Source organism: Rhinoraja longicauda, chromosome 4, assembly GCF_053455715.1.
Source record: "Rhinoraja longicauda isolate Sanriku21f chromosome 4, sRhiLon1.1, whole genome shotgun sequence".
In the NCBI taxonomy this organism is placed as follows: Eukaryota; Metazoa; Chordata; class Chondrichthyes; order Rajiformes; family Arhynchobatidae; genus Rhinoraja; species Rhinoraja longicauda.
The window spans coordinates 93,327,045-93,352,182 of NC_135956.1; the positions used below are offsets into that span (position 1 = coordinate 93,327,045).

Below are 25,138 nucleotides of genomic sequence, written 5' to 3' on the forward strand. Positions count from 1 at the left end.
AGTTGAGGCAGGGACTATGACAACATTTAAAAGACACCTGGACAGGTACATGGATAGGACAGGTTTGGAGGGATATGGGCCAAATGCAGGCAGGTGGGACGAGTGTAGATGGGACATGTTGGCATGGATGAGTTGGGCCGAAGGGACTGTTGCTATGTTGTATAACTCTGTGACTATCATGCATGGCAATTGGAGAGAAGGAGGAGATTTCACTGTCATTTGAAGTAATATCTTACTGCCTTGTCCTCCTGAGATGGACTTGAGTTGGACTCACAATCATTGCCACACCAGGAGGTGTCCAGCAGTGAAGACTGAACACAGCCCAGCCACACGTAACCCACCTTATCCTTGGACCATTGAAATGTTGACCCTTCCTCTCCAGGTGTGAGCCTGGTGGGAGACAATGAAGTCGGAAGAAGGGTCTCGACCCGAAACGTCACCTATCCATGTTCTCCACAGATGCTGCCTGACCCGCTGAGTTACTCCAGATTTTGTGTCTATCTTAGATGAAGATAAATCTGTGGCTGGCAGCTCTGTGAACCATCGCAGCAGAATCTAATCACGTTGATTACATTGATCACACTGATTACGTTGATTACATTGATCACATTGATCACATTGATCACGTTGTTCACGTTGATTACATTGATCACATTGATTACGTTGATCACATTGATCACATTGATCACATTGATCACATTGATCACATTGATCACATTGATTACGTTGATCACATTGATCACATTGATCACGTTGCCTCTCGACTCACACTTCCCCAAATTCACTGATCCTGACAGGAGCTGTCAATCCTCCACTTCCACCCTTGACACTTTGCGAGACCCGTGATGAGTCAGTGGCTGTTGATCAGATGGACGCTGGTGCACAATGATGGCAATGATACTGGCTCATGTACGCAGACCGCCCCAGCACCCTGCCACAGCCCAGGCAACCGGGATTGATCCTGACCTCGGGTGCTGTCTGTGTGGAGTTTGCATGTCCTCCCTGTGACCATGTGGGTTTTCTCCGGTCTCCTCCCACATCCCTCAGAGTTGCGGGTGTGTAGGTTAACCGGCCCTCTGTAAATGTCCCCCAGTGTGGGTGGGTGGCAGATACAGGAACAGTGGATACAGGGACAGTGGATACAGGGACAGGGGACACAGGGACAGGGGATACAGGGACAGTGGATACAGGGACAGTGGATACAGGGACAGGGGACACAGGGACAGGGGATACAGGGACAGTGGATACAGGGACAGTGGATACAGGGACAGGGGACACAGGGACAGACAGTGGATACAGGGACAGTGGATACAGGGACAGACAGTGGATACAGGGACAGACAGTGGATACAGGGACAGTGGATACAGGGACAGTGGATACAGGGACAGTGGATACAGGGACAGTGGATACAGGGACAGTGGATACAGGGACAGTGGATACAGGGACAGTGGATACAGGGACAGTGGATACAGGGACAGTGGATACAGGGACAGTGGATACAGGGACAGTGGATACAGGGACAGTGGATACAGGGACAGTGGATACAGGGACAGTGGATACAGGGACAGGGGATACAGGGACAGTGGATACAGGGACAGGGGATACAGGAACAGTGGATACAGGGACAGACAGTGGATACAGGGACAGTGGATACAGGGACAGTGGATACAGGGACAGTGGATACAGGGACAGTGGATACTGGGACAGTGGATACAGGGACAGTGGATACAGGGACAGTGGATACAGGGACAGGGGATACAGGGACAGTGGATACAGGGACAGGGGATACAGGGACAGTGGATACAGGGACAGGGGATACAGGGACAGGGGATACAGGGACAGGGGATACAGGGACAGGGGATACAGGGACAGGGGATACAGGGACAGGGGATACAGGGACAGGGGATACAGGGACAGACAGTGGATACAGGGACAGTGGATACAGGGACAGGGGATACAGGGACAGTGGATACAGGGACAGTGGATACAGGGACAGTGGATACAGGGACAGCAGATACAGGGACAGTGGATACAGGGACAGTGGATACAGGGATAATGAATGAGAATGCAGGACTGCTGCAAGCGGTTGTGTGGTGGCTAGCAGGATGTTGATGGGCCAAAGGGCCGTTTGGGTGCGGGTTGACTCTGCAGTGCGAGCTGTCTCTGTCGGGCGAACCCTTTACTCATTCTGTTCTCTTCCTCACAGGCCCACATGTTGGACTCCAACACCATTGGCCAGGGTGGGAGCTGGACTGACTTTGTCCACCCAAATGACCGGACCCAGTTTTGCCGCTGGCCCTGCCAGTGTCCGATACCCTCGCCCCGCTGCCCGCCGGGGGTCAGCCTGGTGCTGGATGGCTGTGAGTGTTGCAGGACCTGCGCCAAGCAGCTGAGAGACAACTGCACGGAGGCAGATACGTGTGACTACCACCGAGAGCTGTACTGCGACTACAGTGGTGACAGCCCGAGGTACGAAGTGGGAGTCTGTGCAAGTAAGTGACACACTCAACCCAGGGGTACATCTGTCAATGTGTGTGTGACACACTCACCCCAGGGTGCACCTGTCAATGTGTGTGTGACACACTCACCCCAGGGGTACACCTGTCAATGTGTGTGTGACACACTCACCCCAGGGTGCACCTGTCAATGTGTGTGTGACACACTCACCCCAGGGTGCACCTGTCAATGTGTGTGTGACACACTCACCCAAGGGTACACCTGTCAATGTGTGTGTGACACACTCACCCCAGTTATGCACCTGTCAATGTGTGATAGAAACATTGAAAATAGGTGCAGGAGGAGGCCATTCGGCCCTTCGAGCCAGCACCGCCATTTATTGTGATCATGGCTGATTATCCACAATCAGTAACCTGTGCCTGCCTTCTCCCCATATCCCTTGATTCCACTAGCCCCTAGAACTCTATCTAACTCTCTTTTAAATCCATCCAGTGAATTGGCCTCCACTGCCCTCTGTGGCACAGAATTCCACAAATTCACAACTCTCTGGGTGAAAACGTTCCTTCTCACCTCAGTTTTAAATGGCCTCCACTTTATTCTTAGACTGTGGCCCCTGGTTCTGGACTCCCCCAACATTGGGAACAGTTTTCCTGCATCTAGCTTGTCCAGTCCTTTTATAATTTTATTAATTTTATACGTTTGTGTGAAATATTCATCCCAGTAAATGCATTTGTGAATGTGTTAGTTCAACACCCTCTCTCTCCATCCCTCCCCACACAAGCTGCCCCAGCTTCTCATCCTCAGCTGACAATGGCCTGTTTCTTCTATCAGCGTTACGTTTGGCATACCTTTCATTCATCTGTTCTATATTATCACTGTCTATATCTCTTGTTTTCCTCTCCCCTGACTAGTCTGAAGAAGGGTTTCGACCCGAAACATCACCCATCCCTTCCCTCCAGAGATGCTGCCTGTCCCGCTGAGTTACTCCAGCACTTTGTGTCTATCTTTGGTGTAAACCAGCATCTGCAGTTCCTGCACACAAATGGGGAAATGTGGAGCGGTTCATTGTTAGTTGTGGAGAACCTGACAAGGAGCAGACAGTCAGTAATATTAACCAGGACAGCTTCACTATACAGTGCAGTGTAGAGAGGGGCAGGGTAGAGTAGAGAGGGGCAGAGTAGAGTACAGAGGAACAGAGTGTAGAGTAGAGAGGATCAGTGTAGAGTAGAGAGGGGCAGTGTAGAGTAGAGAGGGGCAGAGTGTGGAGTAGAGAGGGGCAGTGTAGAGTAGAGAGGGGCAGAGTGTGGAGTAGAGAGGGGCAGGGTAGAGTAGAGAGGGGCAGTGTGGAGGAGAGAGGGGCAGTGTAGAGTAGAGAGAGGTAGTGTAGAGTAGAGAGGGGCAGGGGGCAAATCAAAGATATCTTCTACCAACACAGACTCGGGGATCTGCAGGAATCCTCAGACTGACTCACTGCTCAGTCTGAATAAGGGTCTCGACCCGAAACGTCACCCATTCCCTTTCTCCTAGATGCTGCCTGACCTGCTGAGTTACTCCAGCATTTTGTGATGCCTTCAATTTGTACCAGCGTCTGCAGGTATTTTCCTGCACTGCTCCACAGATACATCGTTGGACAGCCAGTGGCTGAGTCAGTATAGCAAATACTTGACCAGTGCAGAGTTTAATCAGAGAGGGGCAGTGTAGAGTAGAGAGGGGCCTTGGCACGGGGAGATATGGTCACAGTCGGACTTTGCTGGCTTTACCTTGCACTGAATCCTGTATCTATAGGCTGTGGACGGCTCGATTGTAACCATGTGTTGTCTTTCTGCTGACTGGATAGTGCGCAACAAAAGCTTTTCAGTGTACCTCGCTCGGTACACGGGACAACAAACTAGACTGAACTGAAGTGAAGAGTGATGGATGCTGAGGGGGGTGGGGACAGGAAACGATTGGGAATCACGTGTGCAGGTGTGATCACGCCAAGCTGTGCATCTGTGCAGCAGGTAGGACAGATGGTGTTGATGTAAATCACCAACTGCTGCGAATGCTGGAAATGTGGAGCAAAAGTAGAGGATCAGGTCGGGCTCAGCTGGACAGCAGGTGGAAGGAATAGGGTCGGCACAGTGGTGCAGCGGGTAGAGCTGCTGCCTCACGGCACCAGAGACCCGGGTTCCATCCTGACTACGGGTGCTGTCTGTACGGAGTTTGTACGTTCCCCCCGTGACCTGTGTGGGTTTTCTCCGGGTGCTCCGGTTTCCTCCCACACTCCAAACATTAATTGGCTCGGTATAATTGTAATTGTCCCGAGTGTTCTTCTTCTTCTTTCGTTTGTCAACTACAACAATCAAAAGTGGCAATTGGTGCTTCAGTATCGTAGTTGATGCTTTGCTGCAGATTTGCCAGGTCCGTAGAACTGCCCAGGGTGGACGATGAGGACGTGAGGCCACCCCCACCCTATCCCTAGTGTGTAGGATAGTGTCAGTGTGCGGGGATCGCTGGTCGGCACGGACTCGGTGGGCCGAAGGGCCTGTTTCTGTGCTGTATCTCTAAAGTCTAAAGTCTAACTGGGACCCAGAACTCCCTCACTTGCCAAGACCTGGACAGTTGACTGGTCCGTCCACCCCCACCCCAGACCTGGACAGTTGACTGGTCCATCCACCCCCACCCCAGACCTGGACAGTTGACCGGTCCATCCACCCCCACCCCAGACCTGGACAGTTGACCGGTCCCTCCACCCTCGATGCTGCCTGACCTGCTGAGTCTTTGTGTTTGGGGAATGTTTAGGCAGCTGGTGCCATCTTGTGGACAAAGTCAGAATGGCAGGAAGTCCACTAGTTCCCGATGGTTGGACTGGGCTAATGTCACTGTTGTCCAGGGTTGGCAACTAGAGTAGAGAGGGGCAGTGTAGAGTAGAGAGGGGCAGTGTAGAGTAGAGAGGGGCAGAGTAGAGTAGAGAGGGGCAGTGTAGAGAGGGGCAGTGTGGAGTAGAGAGGGGCAGTGTAGAGTAGAGAGGGGCAGAGTAGAGTAGAGAGAGGCAGAGTAGAGTAGAGAGGGGCAGTGTAGAGTAGAGAGGGGCAGTGTAGAGTAGAGAGGGACAGTGTAGAGTAGAGAGGGGCAATGTAGAGTAGAGAGGGGCAGAGTAGAGTAGAGAGGGGCAGTGTAGAGAGGGGCAGTGTAGAGTAGAGAGGGGCAGAGTAGAGTGAGGCAGAGTAGAGTAGAGAGGGGCAGTGTAGAGTAGAGAGGGGCAGTATAGAGTAGAGAGGGGCAGTGTAGAGTAGAGAGGGGCAGAGTAGAGTAGAGAGAGGCAGAGTAGAGTACAGAGGGGCAGTGTAGAGTAGAGAGGGGCAGTGTAGAGTAGCCGGGGCATCCCATATTTTGGTTTGTCCCGTACGGGACCGCCCTTGTCCAGTATTAGACCTGGGGGACAGTGCAGGCCCGGACAGTGCAGGCCCAGACAGTGCAGGCCCGGACAGTGCAGGCCCAGACGGTGCAGGCCCGGACAGTGCAGGCCCCGACAGTGCAGGCCCGGATGCTGAAGGCCCGGACAGTGCAGGCCCGGACAGTGCAGGCCCGGACGCTACAGGCCCGGATGCTGCAGGCCCGGATGCTGAAGGCCCGGACAGTGCAGGCCCAGACAGTGCAGGCCCAGACAGTGCAGGCCCGGACAGTGCAGGCCCAGACAGTGCAGGCCCAGACAGTGCAGGCCCGGACAGTGCAGGCCCGGACGCTGCAGGCCCGGACAGTGCAGGCCCGGACAATGCAGGCCCAGACAGTGCAGGCCCAGACAGTGCAGGCCCAGACAGTGCAGGCCCGGACAGTGCAGGCCCAGACAGTGCAGGCCCAGACAGTGCAGGCCCAGACAGTGCAGGCCCGGACGCTGCAGGCCCGGACAGTGCAGGCCCGGACAATGCAGGCCCGGACGCTGCAGGCCCGGACAGTGCAGGCCCGGACGCTGCAGGCCCGGACAGTGCAGGCTCGGACGCTGCAGGCTCGGACGCTGCAGGCCCGGACGGTGCAGGCCCCGACAGTGCAGGCCCAGACAGTGCAGGCCCAGACAGTGCAGGCCCAGACAGTGCAGGCCCAGACAGTGCAGGCCCGGACGCTGCAGGCCCGGACAGTGCAGGCCCGGACGCTGCAGGCCCGGACGCTGCAGGCCCGGACAGTGCAGGCCCGGACAGTGCAGGCCCGGACAGTGCAGGCCCGGACAGTGCAGGCCCGGACAGTGCTGGCCCGGACAGTGCAGGCCCGGACGCTGCAGGCCCGGACAGTGCAGGCCCGGACAATGCAGGCCCGGACGCTGCAGGCCCGGACAGTGCAGGCCCGGACGCTGCAGGCCCGGACAGTGCAGGCTCGGACGCTGCAGGCTCGGACGCTGCAGGCCCGGACGGTGCAGGCCCCGACAGTGCAGGCCCAGACAGTGCAGGCCCAGACAGTGCAGGCCCAGACAGTGCAGGCCCAGACAGTGCAGGCCCGGACGCTGCAGGCCCGGACAGTGCAGGCCCGGACGCTGCAGGCCCGGACGCTGCAGGCCCGGACAGTGCAGGCCCGGACAGTGCAGGCCCGGACAGTGCAGGCCCGGACAGTGCAGGCCCGGACAGTGCTGGCCCGGACAGTGCAGGCCCGGACAGTGCAGGCCCGGACAGTGCAGGCCCGGACAGTGCAGGTCCGGACAGTGCAGGCCCAGATGCTGCAGGCCCGGAGGGTGCAGGCCCGGACAGTGCAGGCCCGGATGCTGCAGGCCCGGACAGTGCAGGCCCGGACAGTGCAGGCCCGGACAGTGCAGGCCCGGATGCTGCAGGCCCGGACAGTGCAGGCCCGGACAGTGCAGGCCCGGACAGTGCAGGCCCGGACAGTGCAGGCCCGGACAGTGCAGGCCCAGACATTGCAGGCCTGGACAGTGCAGGCCCCGACAGTGCAGGCCCGGATGCTGAAGGCCCGGACAGTGCAGGCCCGGACAGTGCAGGCCCGGACGCTGCAGGCCCGGATGCTGCAGGCCCGGATGCTGAAGGCCCGGACAGTGCAGGCCCAGACAGTGCAGGCCCAGACAGTGCAGGCCCAGACAGTGCAGGCCCGGACACTGCAGGCCCAGACAGTGCAGGCCCAGACAGTGCAGGCCCAGACAGTGCAGGCCCGGACGCTGCAGGCCCGGACGCTGCAGGCCCGGACAGTGCAGGCCCGGACGCTGCAGGCCCGGACAGTGCAGGCCCAGACAGTGCAGGCTCGGACGCTGCAGGCCCGGACGGTGCAGGCCCAGGCAGTGCAGGCCCAGGCAGTGCAGGCCCAGACAGTGCAGGCCCAGACAGTGCAGGCCCAGACAGTGCAGGCCCGGACGCTGCAGGCCCGGACAGTGCAGGCCCGGACGCTGCAGGCCCGGACAGTGCAGGCCCGGACGCTGCAGGCCCGGACAGTGCAGGCCCGGACAGTGCAGGCCCGGACAGTGCAGGCCCGGACAGTGCAGGCCCGGACAGTGCTGGCCCGGACAGTGCTGGCCCGGACAGTGCTGGCCCGGAGAGTGCAGGCCTGGACAGTGCAGGCCCGGACAGTACAGGCCCGGACAGTGCAGGCCCGGACAGTGCAGGCCCGGACAGTGCAGGCCCGGACAGTGCAGGCCCGGACGCTGCAGGCCCGGACAGTGCAGGCCCGGACAGTGCAGGCCCGGATGCTGCAGGCCCGGACAGTGCAGGCCCGGACAGTGCAGGTCCGGACAGTGCAGGCCCAGATGCTGCAGGCCCGGAGGGTGCAGGCCCGGACGCTGCAGGCCCGGACAGTGCAGGCCCGGATGCTGCAGGCCCGGACAGTGCAGGCCCGGACAGTGCAGGCCCGGACAGTGCAGGCCCGGATGCTGCAGGCCCGGACAGTGCAGGCCCGGACAGTGCAGGCCCGGACAGTGCAGGCCCGGACAGTGCAGGCCCGGACAGTGGAGGCCCAGACATTGCAGGCCTGGACAGTGCAGGCCCCGACAGTGCAGGCCCGGATGCTGAAGGCCCGGACAGTGCAGGCCCGGACAGTGCAGGCCCGGACGCTGCAGGCCCGGATGCTGCAGGCCCGGATGCTGAAGGCCCGGACAGTGCAGGCCCGGACGCTGCAGGCCCGGACAGTGCAGGCCCAGACAGTGCAGGCTCGGACGCTGCAGGCCCGGACGGTGCAGGCCCAGGCAGTGCAGGCCCAGGCAGTGCAGGCCCAGACAGTGCAGGCCCAGACAGTGCAGGCCCAGACAGTGCAGGCCCGGACGCTGCAGGCCCGGACAGTGCAGGCCCGGACGCTGCAGGCCCGGACAGTGCAGGCCCGGACGCTGCAGGCCCGGACAGTGCAGGCCCGGACAGTGCAGGCCCGGACAGTGCAGGCCCGGACAGTGCTGGCCCGGACAGTGCTGGCCCGGACAGTGCTGGCCCGGACAGTGCTGGCCCGGACAGTGCTGGCCCGGAGAGTGCAGGCCTGGACAGTGCAGGCCCGGACAGTACAGGCCCGGACAGTGCAGGCCCGGACAGTGCAGGCCCGGACAGTGCAGGCCCGGACGCTGCAGGCCCGGACAGTGCAGGCCCGGATGCTGCAGGCCCGGACAGTGCAGGCCCGGACAGTGCAGGTCCGGACAGTGCAGGCCCAGATGCTGCAGGCCCGGAGGGTGCAGGCCCGGACGCTGCAGGCCCGGACAGTGCAGGCCCGGATGCTGCAGGCCCGGACAGTGCAGGCCCGGACAGTGCAGGCCCGGACAGTGCAGGCCCGGATGCTGCAGGCCCGGACAGTGCAGGCCCGGACAGTGCAGGCCCGGACAGTGCAGGCCCGGACAGTGCAGGCCCGGACAGTGGAGGCCCAGACATTGCAGGCCTGGACAGTGCAGGCCCCGACAGTGCAGGCCCGGATGCTGAAGGCCCGGACAGTGCAGGCCCGGACAGTGCAGGCCCGGACGCTGCAGGCCCGGATGCTGCAGGCCCGGATGCTGAAGGCCCGGACAGTGCAGGCCCAGACAGTGCAGGCCCAGACAGTGCAGGCCCAGACAGTGCAGGCCCGGACACTGCAGGCCCAGACAGTGCAGGCCCGGACACTGCAGGCCCAGACAGTGCAGGCCCAGACAGTGCAGGCCCAGACAGTGCAGGCCCGGACGCTGCAGGCCCGGAGAGTGCAGGCCCGGACAGTGCAGGCCCGGACGCTGCAGGCCCGGACAGTGCAGGCCCGGACGCTGCAGGCCCGGACGCTGCAGGCCCGGACAGTGCAGGCCCAGATGCTGCAGGCCCGGAGGGTGCAGGCCCGGACGCTGCAGGCCCGGACAGTGCAGGCCCGGATGCTGCAGTCCCGGACAGTGCAGGCCCGGACAGTGCAGGCCCGGACAGTGCAGGCCCGGATGCTGCAGGCCCGGACCGTGCAGGCCCGGACAGTGCAGGCCCGGACAGTGCAGGCCCGGACAGTGCAGGCCCGGACAGTGCAGGCCCGGACATTGCAGGCCTGGACAGTGCAGGCCCCGACAGTGCAGGCCCGGATGCTGAAGGCCCGGACAGTGCAGGCCCGGACAGTGCAGGCCCGGACGCTGCAGGCCCGGATGCTGCAGGCCCGGATGCTGAAGGCCCGGACAGTGCAGGCCCAGACAGTGCAGGCCCAGACAGTGCAGGCCCGGACACTGCAGGCCCAGACAGTGCAGGCCCAGACAGTGCAGGCCCAGACAGTGCAGGCCCGGACGCTGCAGGCCCGGACAGTGCAGGCCCGGACAGTGCAGGCCCGGACGCTGCAGGCCCGGACAGTGCAGGCCCGGACGCTGCAGGCCCGGACAGTGCAGGCCCAGACAGTGCAGGCTCAGACGCTGCAGGCCCGGACGGTGCAGGCCCAGGCAGTGCAGGCCCAGACAGTGCAGGCCCAGACAGTGCAGGCCCAGACAGTGCAGGCCCGGACGCTGCAGGCCCGGACAGTGCAGGCCCGGACGCTGCAGGCCCGGACAGTGCAGGCCCGGACGCTGCAGGCCCGGACAGTGCAGGCCCGGACAGTGCAGGCCCGGACAGTGCAGGCCCGGACAGTGCTGGCCCGGACAGTGCAGGCCCGGACAGTGCAGGCCCGGACAGTACAGGCCCGGACAGTGCAGGCCCGGACGCTGCAGGCCCGGATGCTGCAGGCCCGGACAGTGCAGGCCCGGACAGTGCAGGCCCGGATGCTGCAGGCCCGGACAGTGCAGGCCCGGACAGTGCAGGCCCGGACGCTGCAGGCCCGGATGCTGCAGGCCCGGATGCTGAAGGCCCGGACAGTGCAGGCCCAGACAGTGCAGGCCCAGACAGTGCAGGCCCGGACAGTGCAGGCCCAGACAGTGCAGGCCCAGACAGTGCAGGCCCAGACAGTGCAGGCCCAGACAGTGCAGGCCCAGACAGTGCAGGCCCGGACGCTGCAGGCCCGGACAGTGCAGGCCCGGACGCTGCAGGCCCGGACAGTGCAGGCCCGGACAGTGCAGGCCCGGATGCTGCAGGCCCGGACAGTGCAGGCCCGGACAGTGCAGGCCCGGACAGTGCAGGCCCGGACGCTGCAGGCCCGGATGCTGCAGGCCCGGATGCTGAAGGCCCGGACAGTGCAGGCCCAGATAGTGCAAGCCCAGACAGTGCAGGCCCGGACAGTGCAGGCCCAGACAGTGCAGGCCCAGACAGTGCAGGCCCAGATAGTGCAGGCCCGGACAGTGCAGGCCCGGACAGTGCAGGCCCGGACGCTGCAGGCCCGGACAGTGCAGGCCCGGACGCTGCAGGCCCGGACAGTGCAGGCCCAGACAGTGCAGGCCCAGACAGTGCAGGCCCAGACAGTGCAGGCCCAGACAGTGCAGGCCCAGACAGTGCAGGCCCGGATGCTGCAGGCCCGGACAGTGCAGGCCCGGACAGTGCAGGCCCGGACAGTGCAGGCCCGGACAGTGCAGGCCTGGACAGTGCAGGCCCGGACGCTGCAGGCCCGGACAGTGCAGGCCCGGACAGTGCAGGCCCGGTCGCTGCAGGCCCGGACAGTGCAGTCCCAGACAGTGCAGGCCCGGACAGTGCAGGTCCGGATGCTGTAGGCCCGGACAGTGCAGGCCCAGACAGTGCAGGCCCGGATGCTGCAGGCCCGGACAGTGCAGGCCCGGACAGTGCAGGCCCGGACAGTGCAGGCCCGGACAGTGCAGGCCCGGACAGTGCAGGCCCGGACGCTGCAGGCCCGGACAGTGCAGGCCCGGACAGTGCAGGCCCGGACAGTGCAGGCCCGGATGCTGAAGGCCCAGACAGTGCAGGCCCGGACAGTGCAGGCCCGGACAGTGCAGGCCCGGACGCTGCAGGCCCGGACAGTGCGGGCCCGGACAGTGCGGGCCCGGACAGTGCTGGCCCGGACAGTGCAGGCCCGGACAGTGAAGGCCCGGACAGTGCAGGCCCAGACAGTGCAGGCCCAGACAGTGCAGGCCCGGATAGAGCAGGCCCGGACGCTGTAGGCCCGGACAGTGCAGGCCCGGACAGTGCAGGCCCGGACGCTGTAGGCCCGGACGCTGTAGGCCCGGACAGTGCAGGCCCGGACAGTGCAGGCCCGGACAGTGCAGGCCCAGACAGTGCAGGCCCAGACAGTGCGGGCCCGGACAGTGCGGGCCCGGACAGTGCGGGCCCGGACAGTGCAGGCCCGGACAGTGCAGGCCCGGACGCTGCAGGCCCGGACAGTGCAGGCCCGGACAGTGCAGGCCCGGATGCTGCAGGCCCGGACAGTGCAGGCCCGGACGCTGCAGGCCCGGTTGCTGCAGGCCCGGATGCTGAAGGCCCGGACAGTGCAGGCCCAGACAGTGCAGGCCCAGACAGTGCAGGCCCGGACAGTGCAGGCCCAGACAGTGCAGGCCCAGACAGTGCAGGCCCAGACAGTGCAGGCCCAGACAGTGCAGGCCCAGACAGTGCAGGCCCAGACAGTGCAGGCCCGGACGCTGCAGGCCCGGACAGTGCAGGCCCGGACGCTGCAGGCCCGGACAGTGCAGGCCCGGACAGTGCAGGCCCGGATGCTGCAGGCCCGGACAGTGCAAGCCCGGACAGTGCAGGCCCGGACGCTGCAGGCCCGGATGCTGCAGGCCCGGATGCTGAAGGCCCGGACAGTGCAGGCCCAGATAGTGCAAGCCCAGACAGTGCAGGCCCGGACAGTGCAGGCCCAGACAGTGCAGGCCCAGACAGTGCAGGCCCAGACAGTGCAGGCCCGGACAGTGCAGGCCCGGACAGTGCAGGCCCGGACGCTGCAGGCCCGGACAGTGCAGGCCCGGACGCTGCAGGCCCGGACAGTGCAGGCCCAGACAGTGCAGGCCCAGACAGTGCAGGCCCAGACAGTGCAGGCCCAGACAGTGCAGGCCCGGATGCTGCAGGCCCGGACAGTGCAGGCCCGGACAGTGCAGGCCCGGACAGTGCAGGCCCGGACAGTGCAGGCCTGGACAGTGCAGGCCCGGACGCTGCAGGCCCGGACAGTGCAGGCCCGGACAGTGCAGGCCCGGACGCTGCAGGCCCAGACAGTGCAGGCCCGGACAGTGCAGTCCCAGACAGTGCAGGCCCGGACAGTGCAGGCCCGGATGCTGTAGGCCCGGACAGTGCAGGCCCAGACAGTGCAGGCCCGGATGCTGCAGGCCCGGACAGAGCAGGCCCGGACAGTGCAGGCCCGGACAGTGCAGGCCCGGACAGTGCAGGCCCGGACAGTGCAGGCCCGGACGCTGCAGGCCCGGACAGTGCAGGCCCGGACAGTGCAGGCCCGGACAGTGCAGGCCCGGATGCTGAAGGCCCAGACAGTGCAGGCCCGGACAGTGCAGGCCCGGACAGTGCAGGCCCGGACGCTGCAGGCCCGGACAGTGCGGGCCCGGACAGTGCGGGCCCGGACAGTGCGGGCCCGGACAGTGCGGGCCCGGACAGTGCAGGCCCAGACAGTGCAGGCCCAGACAGTGCGGGCCCGGACAGTGCGGGCCCGGACAGTGCGGGCCCGGACAGTGCAGGCCCGGACAGTGCAGGCCCGGACGCTGCAGGCCCGGACAGTGCAGGCCCGGACAGTGCAGGCCCGGATGCTGCAGGCCCGGACAGTGCAGGCCCGGACGCTGCAGGCCCGGTTGCTGCAGGCCCGGATGCTGAAGGCCCGGACAGTGCAGGCCCAGACAGTGCAGGCCCAGACAGTGCAGGCCCGGACAGTGCAGGCCCAGACAGTGCAGGCCCAGACAGTGCAGGCCCAGACAGTGCAGGCCCAGACAGTGCAGGCCCAGACAGTGCAGGCCCAGACAGTGCAGGCCCGGACGCTGCAGGCCCGGACAGTGCAGGCCCGGACGCTGCAGGCCCGGACAGTGCAGGCCCGGACAGTGCAGGCCCGGATGCTGCAGGCCCGGACAGTGCAAGCCCGGACAGTGCAGGCCCGGACGCTGCAGGCCCGGATGCTGCAGGCCCGGATGCTGAAGGCCCGGACAGTGCAGGCCCAGATAGTGCAAGCCCAGACAGTGCAGGCCCGGACAGTGCAGGCCCAGACAGTGCAGGCCCAGACAGTGCAGGCCCGGACAGTGCAGGCCCGGACAGTGCAGGCCCGGACGCTGCAGGCCCGGACAGTGCAGGCCCGGACGCTGCAGGCCCGGACAGTGCAGGCCCAGACAGTGCAGGCCCAGACAGTGCAGGCCCAGACAGTGCAGGCCCAGACAGTGCAGGCCCGGATGCTGCAGGCCCGGACAGTGCAGGCCCGGACAGTGCAGGCCCGGACAGTGCAGGCCCGGACAGTGCAGGCCTGGACAGTGCAGGCCCGGACGCTGCAGGCCCGGACAGTGCAGGCCCGGACAGTGCAGGCCCGGACGCTGCAGGCCCAGACAGTGCAGGCCCGGACAGTGCAGTCCCAGACAGTGCAGGCCCGGACAGTGCAGGCCCGGATGCTGTAGGCCCGGACAGTGCAGGCCCAGACAGTGCAGGCCCGGATGCTGCAGGCCCGGACAGAGCAGGCCCGGACAGTGCAGGCCCGGACAGTGCAGGCCCGGACAGTGCAGGCCCGGACAGTGCAGGCCCGGACGCTGCAGGCCCGGACAGTGCAGGCCCGGACAGTGCAGGCCCGGACAGTGCAGGCCCGGATGCTGAAGGCCCAGACAGTGCAGGCCCGGACAGTGCAGGCCCGGACAGTGCAGGCCCGGACGCTGCAGGCCCGGACAGTGCGGGCCCGGACAGTGCGGGCCCGGACAGTGCGGGCCCGGACAGTGCGGGCCCGGACAGTGCAGGCCTGGACAGTGCAGGCCCGGACAGTGAAGGCCCGGACAGTGCAGGCCCAGACAGTGCAGGCCCAGACAGTGCAGGCCCAGATAGTGCGGGCCCGGACAGTGCAGGCCCGGACAGTGCAGGCCCGGACGCTGTAGGCCCGGACAGTGCAGGCCCGGACAGTGCAGGCCCGGACAGTGCAGGCCCGGACGCTGTAGGCCCGGACAGTGCAGGCCCGGACAGTGCAGGCCCGGACGCTGTAGGCCCGGACAGTGCAGGCCCGGACAGTGCAGGCCCGGACAGTGCAGGCCCGGACAGTGCAGGCCCGGACAGTGCAGGCCCGGACAGTGCAGGCCCGGACAGTGCAGGCCCGGACGCTGCCTAACGGAGGTTGCGTGGCAACCCGCCTCCCGGCTCATGCGGCCGCCATTGGTGGAGCAGGAGCACGTGGCCGCTGGCTGGGTGAGGTCAGGTGGGGCGCGGGGCGGTGACGTCACCTTGTCCCGTATGTGGGAAGTGAGATAATTGGCAACCACTAGCTCTAACCCTCGATGCTGCCTGACCTCCTGAGTCTTTGTGTTTGGGGAATGTTTAGGCAGCTGGTGCCATCTTGTGGACGAAGTCAGAATGGCAGGAAGTCCACCAGTTCCCGATGGTTGGACTGGACTCATGTCACTGTTGTCCAGGGTTGACAACTAGAGTAGAGAGGGACAGTGTAGAGTAGAGAGGGGCAGTGTAGAGTAGAGAGGGACAGTGTAGAGTAGAGAGGGGCAGTGTGGAGTAGAGAGGGGCAGTGTAGAGTAGAGAGGGGCAATGTAGAGTAGAGAGGGACAGTGTAGAGTAGAGAGGGGCAGTGTGGAGTAGAGAGGGGCAGTGTGGAGTAGAGAGGGGCAGTGTAGAGTAGAGAGGGGCAGTGTAGAGTAGAGTAGAGAGGGGCAGTGTAGAGTAGAGAGGGGCAGTGTAGAGTAGAGAGGGGCAGTGTGGAGTAGAGAGGGGCAGTGTAGAGTAGAGTAGAGAGGGGCAGTGTAGAGTAGAGAGGGGCAGTGTGGAGTAGAGAGGGGCAGTGTAGAGTAGAGTAGAGAGGGGCAGTGTAGAGTAGAGAGGGGCAGAGTAGAGAGGGGCAGTGTAGAGTAGAGAGGGGTAGTGTAGAGTAGAGAGGGGCAGTGCAGAGTAGAGAGGGGCAGTGTAGAGTAGAGAGGGGCAGTGTGGAGTAGAGAGGGGCAGTGTAGAGTAGAGAGGGGCAGTGTAGAGTAGAGTAGAGAGGGGCAGTGTAGAGTAGAGAGGGGCAGTGTGGAGTAGAGAGGGGCAGTGTAGAGTAGAGTAGAGAGGGGCAGTGTAGAGTAGAGAGGGGCAGAGTAGAGAGGGGCAGTGTAGAGTAGAGAGGGGTAGTGTAGAGTAGAGAGGGGCAGTGCAGAGTAGAGAGGGGCAGTGTAGAGTAGAGAGGGGCAGTGTGGAGTAGAGAGGGGCAGTGTAGAGTAGAGAGGGGCAGTGTAGAGTAGAGTAGAGAGGGGCAGTGTAGAGTAGAGAGGGGCAATGTTGGACTGGACTCGTGTCACTGTTGTCAGGTGCAGGTCAGTGTTTGAAACATGAATGAAACTTTCCTTTTTGATTCTACAGATAGGGGTGGAGTTGGATGTGAACTGAACGGAGCCATGTACTCCAGCGGGCAGAGTTTCCAGCCCAGCTGCAAGTACAAATGCACGTGTATGAACGGGGCGATCGGCTGCATCCCGGTCTGCAGGAGGTCCCGCCCGCCTCTTGTCTGGTGCCAGAACCCCAGACGTGTGAAGATGCCGGGACGGTGCTGTGAGCGGTGGATCTGTGACCAGTCGCAGACACTGCGGCAGACGGGACGTCACCCTGTGTCCATGTCAGGTAGATAACCTTGTGCACGGCCCCAGCTGGTGGGCTGCGCGGTGTCCAACCCCTCTCTGTTCCCAGCCTCCAACTGAGGGATCAGCAGGAACTCGGGCAGAACGTGCAAAAGGGAATCCGTTAAATACGTGAACGGTGAAAGGGCATCAGTGCGAGGAGCAGAATTAGGCCATTCGGCCCATCGTCTACTCCACCATTCAATCACGGCTGATCTATCTCTCCCTCCTAACCCCATTCTCCTGCCTTCTCCCCATAACCCCTGACACCCGCACTAATCAACAATCTATCTGTCTCTGCCTTAAAAATGCCCACTGACTTGTGGCCTCCACAGCCGTCTTTGGCAAAGAATCCCACAGATTCACCACCCTCTGACTAAAGAGATTCCTCCTCATCTCCTTCCTAAAGGAACGTCCTTTAATTCTGAGGCTGTGACCTCTGGTCCTAGACTCTCCCACTAGTGGAAACATCCTCTCCACATCCACTCTATCCAGGCCGCTCACTATTCTGTACGTTTTATTGAGGTCCCCCCTCATTTGCAGATTTGTGGAACAGGGCAGTGATTAATTGGATAATTGTTACAGAGATTCCCAGATGATTCTGTGATGTTTCATTCCATGAATCTTTGCTTCACATTCTCTCTTCCCCCGGTTTCCCCAATTACTGTTTCCCAATAAATGTGAGGTTATCCACTTTGGTGGTAGGAACACGAAGGCAGATTATTATCTGAATGGTGTCAAGTTAGGAAAAGGGGACGCACAACGTGATCTGGGTGTCCTTGTTCATCAGTCACTTAAAGTAGCATGCAGGTACAGCTGGCAGTGAGGAAAGCTAATGGCATGTTGGCCTTTATGACAAGAGGAGTTGAGTATAGGAGCAAAGAGGTCCTTCTGCAGTTGTACAGGGCCCTAGTGAGACTGCACCTGGAGTACTGTGTGCAGTTTTGGTCTCTAAATTTGAGGCAGGACATTCTTCCTATTGAGGGCGTGCAGCATAGGTTTACTAGGTTAATTCCCGGAATGGCGGGACTGTCGTATGTTAAGACTGGAGCGGCTAGGCTTGTATACACTGGAATTTAGAAGGATGAGAGGGGATCTTATTGAAACATATAAGATTATTAAGGGATTGGACACGTTAGAGGCAGGAAACAAGTTCCCAATGTTGGGGGAGTCCAGAACCAGGGACCACAGTTTAAGAATAAGGGGTAGGCCATTTAGAACGGAGATGAGAACGGAGATAAGGCCATTAGAACGGAGATAATTGACTCCAGCATCATCCCCACTACTGATGTCAGACTAACTGGTCTATAATTCCCTGCTTTCTCTCTCCATCCTTTCTTAAAAAGTGGGATGATATTAGCTACCCTCCAATCCACATGAATTGATCTAGGATCTCTCGAACATTGGAAAATGATCACTAATGTGTCCACAATATCTAAGGCCACCTCCTTGAGTACCCTGGGATACAGACCTGGGATAGACACAAAATGCTGGAGTAACTCAGCGGGTCAGGCTGCATCTCAGGAGAGAAGGAATGGGTGACGTTTCGGGTCGAGACCCTTCTTCAAACTGATGTCAGGGGAGGGGGAAGGACAAGGATAGAATGTAGTCGAAGACAGGAAGACTAGAAGGAGAACCGGGATGGGGGAGGGGATGGAGAGGGGAAGCAAGGACTACCTGAAGTGGGAGAAGTCAATGTTCATACACCTGGGCTGTAAACTGCCCAAGCGAAATATGAGGTGCTGTTCCTCCAATTTGCGGTGGGCCTCACTATGGCAATGGAGGAGGCCCATGACAGAAAGGTCAGATGGGGATTGAGAGGGGAAGTTGAAGTGCTGAGCCACCTGGAGATCAGGTTGGTTAAGGTGGACTGAGCGAAGGTGTTGAGCGAAACGATCGCCAAGCCTGCGTTTGGTCTCGCTGATGTAGAGACGTTGACATCTGGAGCAGCGGATGCAATAGATGAGGTTGGAGGAGGTGCAGGTGAACCTCTGTCTCACCTGGAAAGACTGTTTGGGTCCTTGGATGGAGTTGAGGGGGGAAGTAAAGGGACAGGTGTTGCATCTCGTGCGGTTGCAGGGGAAAGTGCCCGGGGTTGGGGTGGTTTGGGTGGGAAGGGACGAGTGGACCAGGGAGTTACGGATCGAACGGTCTCTGCGGAACGCAGAGAGGGGAGGGGATGGGAAGATGTGGCCAGTAGTGGGGTCCCGTTGTAGGTGACAGAAATGTTGGCAGATGATTTGTTGTATGTAACGGCTGGTGAGGTCAAAGGTGAGGACAAGGGGGACTCTATCCTTGTTATGAATAGGGGGAGGGGAAGCACGAGTGGAACTGCGGGATATTGAGATCAGGCCCTGGGGATTTATCAGCCTTCAGTCCCATGTCTACCCAACACCGTTTCCAGACTAATGTGAATTTCCTTCAGTTCCTCCATCGCCCTTGATCCTCTGTCCCCTAGTACATCTAGGAGATTGTTTGTGTCTTCCTTAGTCTTCTTATCGAGTCCACATCACAAGATTAGAAATTGTTGGGGGATTCCCAATGTTGGGGGAGTCCAGAACCAGGGGCCGCAGTCTTAGAATAAAGGGGAGGCCATTTAAAACTGAGGTGAGAAGGAACCTTTTTCACCCAGAGAGTTGTGAATTTGTGGAATTCTCTGCCACAGAGGGCAGTGGAGGCCAAATCACTGGATGGATTTAAAAGAGAGTTAGATAGAGCTCTAGGGGCTAGTGGAATCAAGGGATATGGGGAGAAGGCAGGCACGGGTTACTGATTGTGGATGATCAGCCATGATCACAATGAATGGCAGTGCTGGCTCGAAGGGCCGAATGGCCCCGTCCTGCACCTATTGTCTATGTTCTCACTTCTCAGCATCTGCGTACAATTGTGCAAGGTTGGTGGAAACAGGGCCGCCGCGACTTGAACGCGCTTTCTTTGACCCCTGCTCCTTAGTGAAGGCAGAACTAAAATACCTATTCAACTCGTCTGCCATTTCCTTGTTCCCCATAATAAATTCACCTGCTTGTCTTCAAGGGACCACCAATTTGTCTGAACTATTTTTTTCCTCGTCATATACCTAAAGCTTTTACTACCCTCCTTTATATTCTTGGCCATCTTACCTTCGTACCTCATCTTTTCTCCCCGTATTGCCCTTTTTGTGAACTTCTGTTGCTCTTTAAAAGTTACCCAATCCTCTGGCTTCCTGCTCATATTTGCTGTGTTATACCTCTTCTCTTTTAGTTTTATACTGTCCTTGACTTCCCTTGTCAGCCACGGTCGCCCCTTACTCCCCTTAGAATCTTTCCTCCTCTTTGGAATGAACTGATCCTGCATCTTCTGTATTATTCCCAGAAATTCCTGCCATTGCTGTTCCTTCATCTTCCCTGCTAGGGTCCCTTTCCAGTCAACTTTGGCCAGCTCCTGCCTCATGCCTCCATAGTCCCCCTTGCTCAACTGCAATACTGACACTTCCGATTTTCCCTTCTCCCTCTCAAATTGTAGATTAAAACTAATCATATTATGGTCACTCCCTCCAAGCGATTCCTTTACCTTGAGTCCCCTTATCAAATCCGGTTCATTACACAACACTAAATCCTGAATTGCCTTCTCCCTGGTATGCTCCAGTAGAAGCTGCTCTAAGAATCCATCTCGAAGACACTCTACAAACTCCCTTTCTTGGGGTCCAGACCAACCTGATTTCGAGGAAGTATTAAAAGTTGTGAAACCAATTGTACAAAGGTCTGACCAGTGGAGAATCTGTTTCGATGGTTTTGTTGATTTAGCTTACACAGCGGAATCGGAAGTGTGGCATCAGAACTGCCTGCTGCAGACAACGCCATGGAGTCCCTGCTCAAAGTCTTGTGGAATGGGAATATCAACCAGGATTTCCAATGAAAACAACCAGTGTAAAGTGCTGGCGGAGCGGCGCCTTTGCTATTTAAGGCCTTGCAATATTGACATCACCAAGCACATCAAGGTAATTTTCTCAGGCGTAAATCCTTCAATAGGTGCAGGAGTGGCCATCTGGCCCTTCATGCCTACACCCAGAATCTCTCTGCCACCCCCTGAATAAAGGCTGCATTCCCATCAAACAGAACAAGCCATCTTGTTCCAGGGTAGACACAGAGTGCTGGAGTAACTCAGCGGGTCAGGCAGCATCTGTGGAGAACATGGATAGGTGACGTTTCACAGAGTGCTGGAGTAACTCAGCGGGTCAGGCAGCATCTCTTGTTCCAGTGTTGCTGCCGTTCTCAAACCACAGTTGGATATAAACTTGGTTCATTTCTTACCCTTTCCAACGACCAGGGGCTGGCTCTGATCAACTGATTAAACACACACCACGAGCTGATCGTGGAAACTTCCCCGCGTGAGATAACGGGAAAGGGTTGTCCTTTCTTCACTGAAGGTGAGAGGTCATTCAGGACTGGATAATGTTAGATCAGTCAGGTCCCAATCCAAAACAGGTTTCCTGTTTAACGCCTGCAGGCTCTAATACAAGCTCTGTCTGGACCTTCAGAAACTACTTGCCAAGAATTACGTTTAGGATTTTCAATGTCAGTACAAAATTTAGCAGGCCTGGATAGCGTGGATGTGGAGAGGATGTTTCCACTAGTGGGAGAGTCTAGGACTAGAGGTCACAGCCTCAGAATTAAAGGACATTCCTTTAGGAAGGAGATGAGGAGGAATTTCTTTAGTCAGAGGGTGGCGAATCTGTGGAATTCTTTGCCACAGACGGTTGTGGAGGCCACAAGTCAGTGGATATTTTTAAGGCAGAGATTGATAGATTCTCGATAAGAGCGGGTGTCAGGGGTTATGGGAATAATGCAGGAGAATGGGGTTAGGGGGGAGAGATAGATCAGCCATGATTGAATGGTGGAGTAGACTTGATGGGCCGAATGGCCTAATTCTGCTCCAATCACATGAATTAGTGAGTCTGCATGGAGTTGATATACAAGGCCTGATTGGCAATGTCGGGCCTGTTAGTGGAAACACAGATGTGTTTCACAGATTTATTTTATTCCAAAAAAGTCCTTTTATTCATAAAAATGTAAACAGGACATACAACAGAAGCAAAAGACTCTGCGTTTATCCTCATGGTTTTGTACACCTCCATAAGATCATCCCTCTCCTCCAACAACTTGGCACCATGTCGACACAAACGCGGTGGGCCGCGGAGCCTGTTCTGGTGCAGTGTTGGTCCATGTTCTAATTAGTGGATGTCCGGCCCCATAGCAGAAGTGTCCATGTGGTAGGCCTGGAAACTGGACGTGTTCTGAGATAATTCTGCTGCCACCATCATCTACTGTACAAGTGGTGTCTCCCACTGATTGTCACGGGAAGCTTGTGGCCTTTTCAGGACAGACGAAGACAGCGATGTAACATCTGAAACATGGATGATGGACACGAAAGAAGAAGTGCATGTCCTCTCTTTAATTGTGCCATCATTGCAACACGTACCCTAACGCAGCGACAGCGCTGCTCACTGGACCTCTGTAAATATGTCTGAGGCTGTTACACAGGACCTTCAGTATCCAGGTGATAGGACCTTGGTCTCCTCACAAACCCTCCCTCCCTCCCACTCATCCCTCACATGCCGCTGCTGAGGATGCCTGAGTAGACTGAGACGCCATAACACAATGGCTAGTTTGTCATGGTAAACTTTTCATATTTATTTTTGGTTAGGACAAATCTTTTTTCTGGTCTAGGATGTGAAGCCGATGGATGGTATTTATGCAACGATTGAGAGAATAGCCTTGGTTAGATCGCACTTCATCCTTTAGCAGGTGGATGCCGGTTCAAATCTGCATTACAACCCACCGCGACAGATTGAAAAATTGTGATTAGAAAAATGTAAAACGTCTCAATGAGACAAAAGCCACTAAAACCAAACTCGGCAGCGATTAACCCATCTGATAGATTCCATAAACGTGACTCATTCCCTTTGATCTAAATTTGTAAGAAAATTATAAGCATGCTTTTTGTAAATGGAGAAACATGATCGCAATGCTTTGTTAAAATAAGTACATCAACTCTCCTGTCCACACTCAGACGCATCACAAATATTCTCATTAAATGTTGTGGGGATATTTGAATGGGAGAGGTGAGTTGATGTGGTGCTTGCTTTAACCACACAGAGCTGACTTTGGGTGCCTTCAGTGTACATCAGAGGTGAGATGTTTACACATGCAAAGGATGGCTAGTGCAACATTCTCACTCCCAAATACGGGACAAGGTGACGTCACCGCCCAGCGCCCCACGTGACCTCACCCAGCCAGCGGCCACGTGCTCCCGCTCCACCAATGGCGGTCACCCGGGCTGGGAGGCGGGTTGCTACGTAACCTCCATTAGGCAGCGCCCGGGCCTACAGTGTCCGGGCCTACAGTGCCCTGGCCTACAGTGTCCGGGCCTAGTGTCCGGGCCTACAGCGCCCCCTGAGCCTAATAAGGGACAAGGGTGGTCCAGTACGGGACAAACTTAGCCCAAAATATGGTTTGTGCCGGCTAGTACGGGACAGTTGGCAACCCTAGGTGCAACATTGCACTGCTACAACTGCATTTTACTTTGTAAATGTAGCAATCTCAACTCTTCAAATGGAACAGAAGCCTTCAATAGTTAACTGTGAGATCGGTTTACACCGACCAACCACTGGTTTATTATCGAACACTGAACAAACACAAGATCATCTTGTGTCCATAAAAGATCGGTTATTTGATCTGAATATCATGAAAAAGAAATCCCGTAGAGGTGACTAAAAATCCTGAAACCAAAATGTTCTTGCAAAGCCGTGACATCCAAACGATACAACAACGACTCTCTGACATTTTTCAAAGGGCCATGATATTGAGAACAACCACCTTGTCAGGCAGCGTAACACAAGTCTCTGTTAATTATTCACGCAACCTGGGCAGCAGATGGGCAGAGATTGGAAAGTGTTGAAGTGATAAACAGGCTGTATGGATAAGAGCAGTGAAATAACAAACATCAGCATGACTTGTTTGGTTCTTCGTGCAGGATGGGAAGAAGTGTCGCAGTGTCGTGAAGCAGGTGGAGCCCATGAACTTCACCCTGTCGGGCTGTGTGAGTAGACGAACATATCGGCCCAAGTACTGTGGTGTTTGCATGGACAATCGCTGCTGCAGTCCCCACATGTCAAAGACCATCCAGGTGAACTTTGACTGCCCCGACGGTCTGACCTTCTCCAAGAAGTTAATGTGGATAAACTCCTGTTTCTGCAACTTAAGGTGCAAGAATCCCAACGACATCTTTGCAGATCTGTTGTATTATCCTGACTACTCTGAAATCTCAAACTAAGTCTTAACCATGGACGCCCTTTGTTGGACTGCTGACAGGAGTGGCAAGGGTGCAGGGGATACGTACACAGCTGGAGTTACGATGGAAATCTTCTACCTTTTATCAATTGCCTGAAAGATAAATGTGTATCTCAGCTCTGAGAATTATTATTTTTGTCAAATTAAGATAAATTTATTTAATGAATGAAAATATTCAACAAACGTTTAAAGATATTATTTACTGAAACATCACTTTAATTCAAGGTGCAGCATCCATGGTTAATTTCATGGTCCACGTGTCTGTATCTTAGAGATACCAATCCAAGTCTGCCCAACCTCTCCCTGCAGCTGAAACCCTCTAGTCCAGGCAGCGTTCTGGTAAACCTCCTCTGCCCCTCTCCAACCTCTCCCTGTAGCTGCAACCCTCTAATCCAACCTCTCCCTGTAGCTGGAACCCTCCAATCCAACCTCTCCCTATAGCTGCAACCCTCTAATCCAACCTCTCCCTGGAGCTGGAACCCTCTAATCCAGGCATCATTCTGGTAAACCTGCACCCTCTCCAAAGCCTCCACATCCTTCTTGTAATGGGGTGACTATAAATCCACACAATACTCTGAATGTGGCCTAACAAAGTCCTATAAAGATGCATCATGACTTCCTGACACTCAATGCCTCGACCAATGGAGGCAAGCATATCATAAACTATCTGCTTGTGTTGCCACTTTCAGGGAGCTATGAACATGGACCCCAAAATCCCTCTGCACATTAATGCTGCCCTTCCATCCGACTTTCCAAAGTGCAACATCTCATACTTGCTCGAATTAAACGCCACCTGCCATTCCTCCGCCCATTTCTGTAGTTGTATATCCCGTCGTATTTTTGACAATCTTCCTCACAATCTGCTACTCCAGCAATCTTGGTGTCATCTGCAGACTTACTGCCTAACCTTCAAGTTCTTTATATTTCACAGATGGAGGTCCCAGCACAGATTACATACCACAACCCACCCAAAGGCAGTTCCTTTGTGCTGTGACCTTGATAAATATAATCCTTAACTTTTTCCAACGACAAATTAAAAAATATTAAATTTAATTAGCTAAACTTTTCAACTAAGGTTTATGCTGGGAAATGCAAACTTCAGACATGAAATGACTTTCATCTCTCACCTCTGGAAGATGCTAATCTGTAAATGAGAGCATGCTGCACAGTGAAGGTGATTTGGTCAGGTAATGAGCAGGAGAAGGTGAATGAGCTTTCACTGTGGCCTGTCCTCACTCTGACTGATCTTCTCAGAGACAATACAAATTGGTCTTAGCGCTCAACATCAAAGTGAAATAAGAAAATGTACGATTTGTTATCAGGATCACAC

General features: G+C 57.9%; 1 protein-coding gene across 1 annotated transcript; it reads left to right on the forward strand.

Moving 5' to 3' along the window:
• Window positions 1-2,209: 2,209 nt before the first annotated feature.
• Window positions 2,210-25,138, forward strand: LOC144593246 (CCN family member 4-like). Its single transcript, XM_078398755.1, has 4 exons — window positions 2,210-2,492; window positions 16,227-16,484; window positions 20,263-20,456; window positions 23,492-25,138. The coding sequence occupies exons 1-4, from the start codon at window positions 2,213-2,215 to the stop codon at window positions 23,789-23,791; spliced, it is 1,032 nt and encodes a 343-aa protein (XP_078254881.1). The 5' UTR covers window positions 2,210-2,212; the 3' UTR covers window positions 23,792-25,138.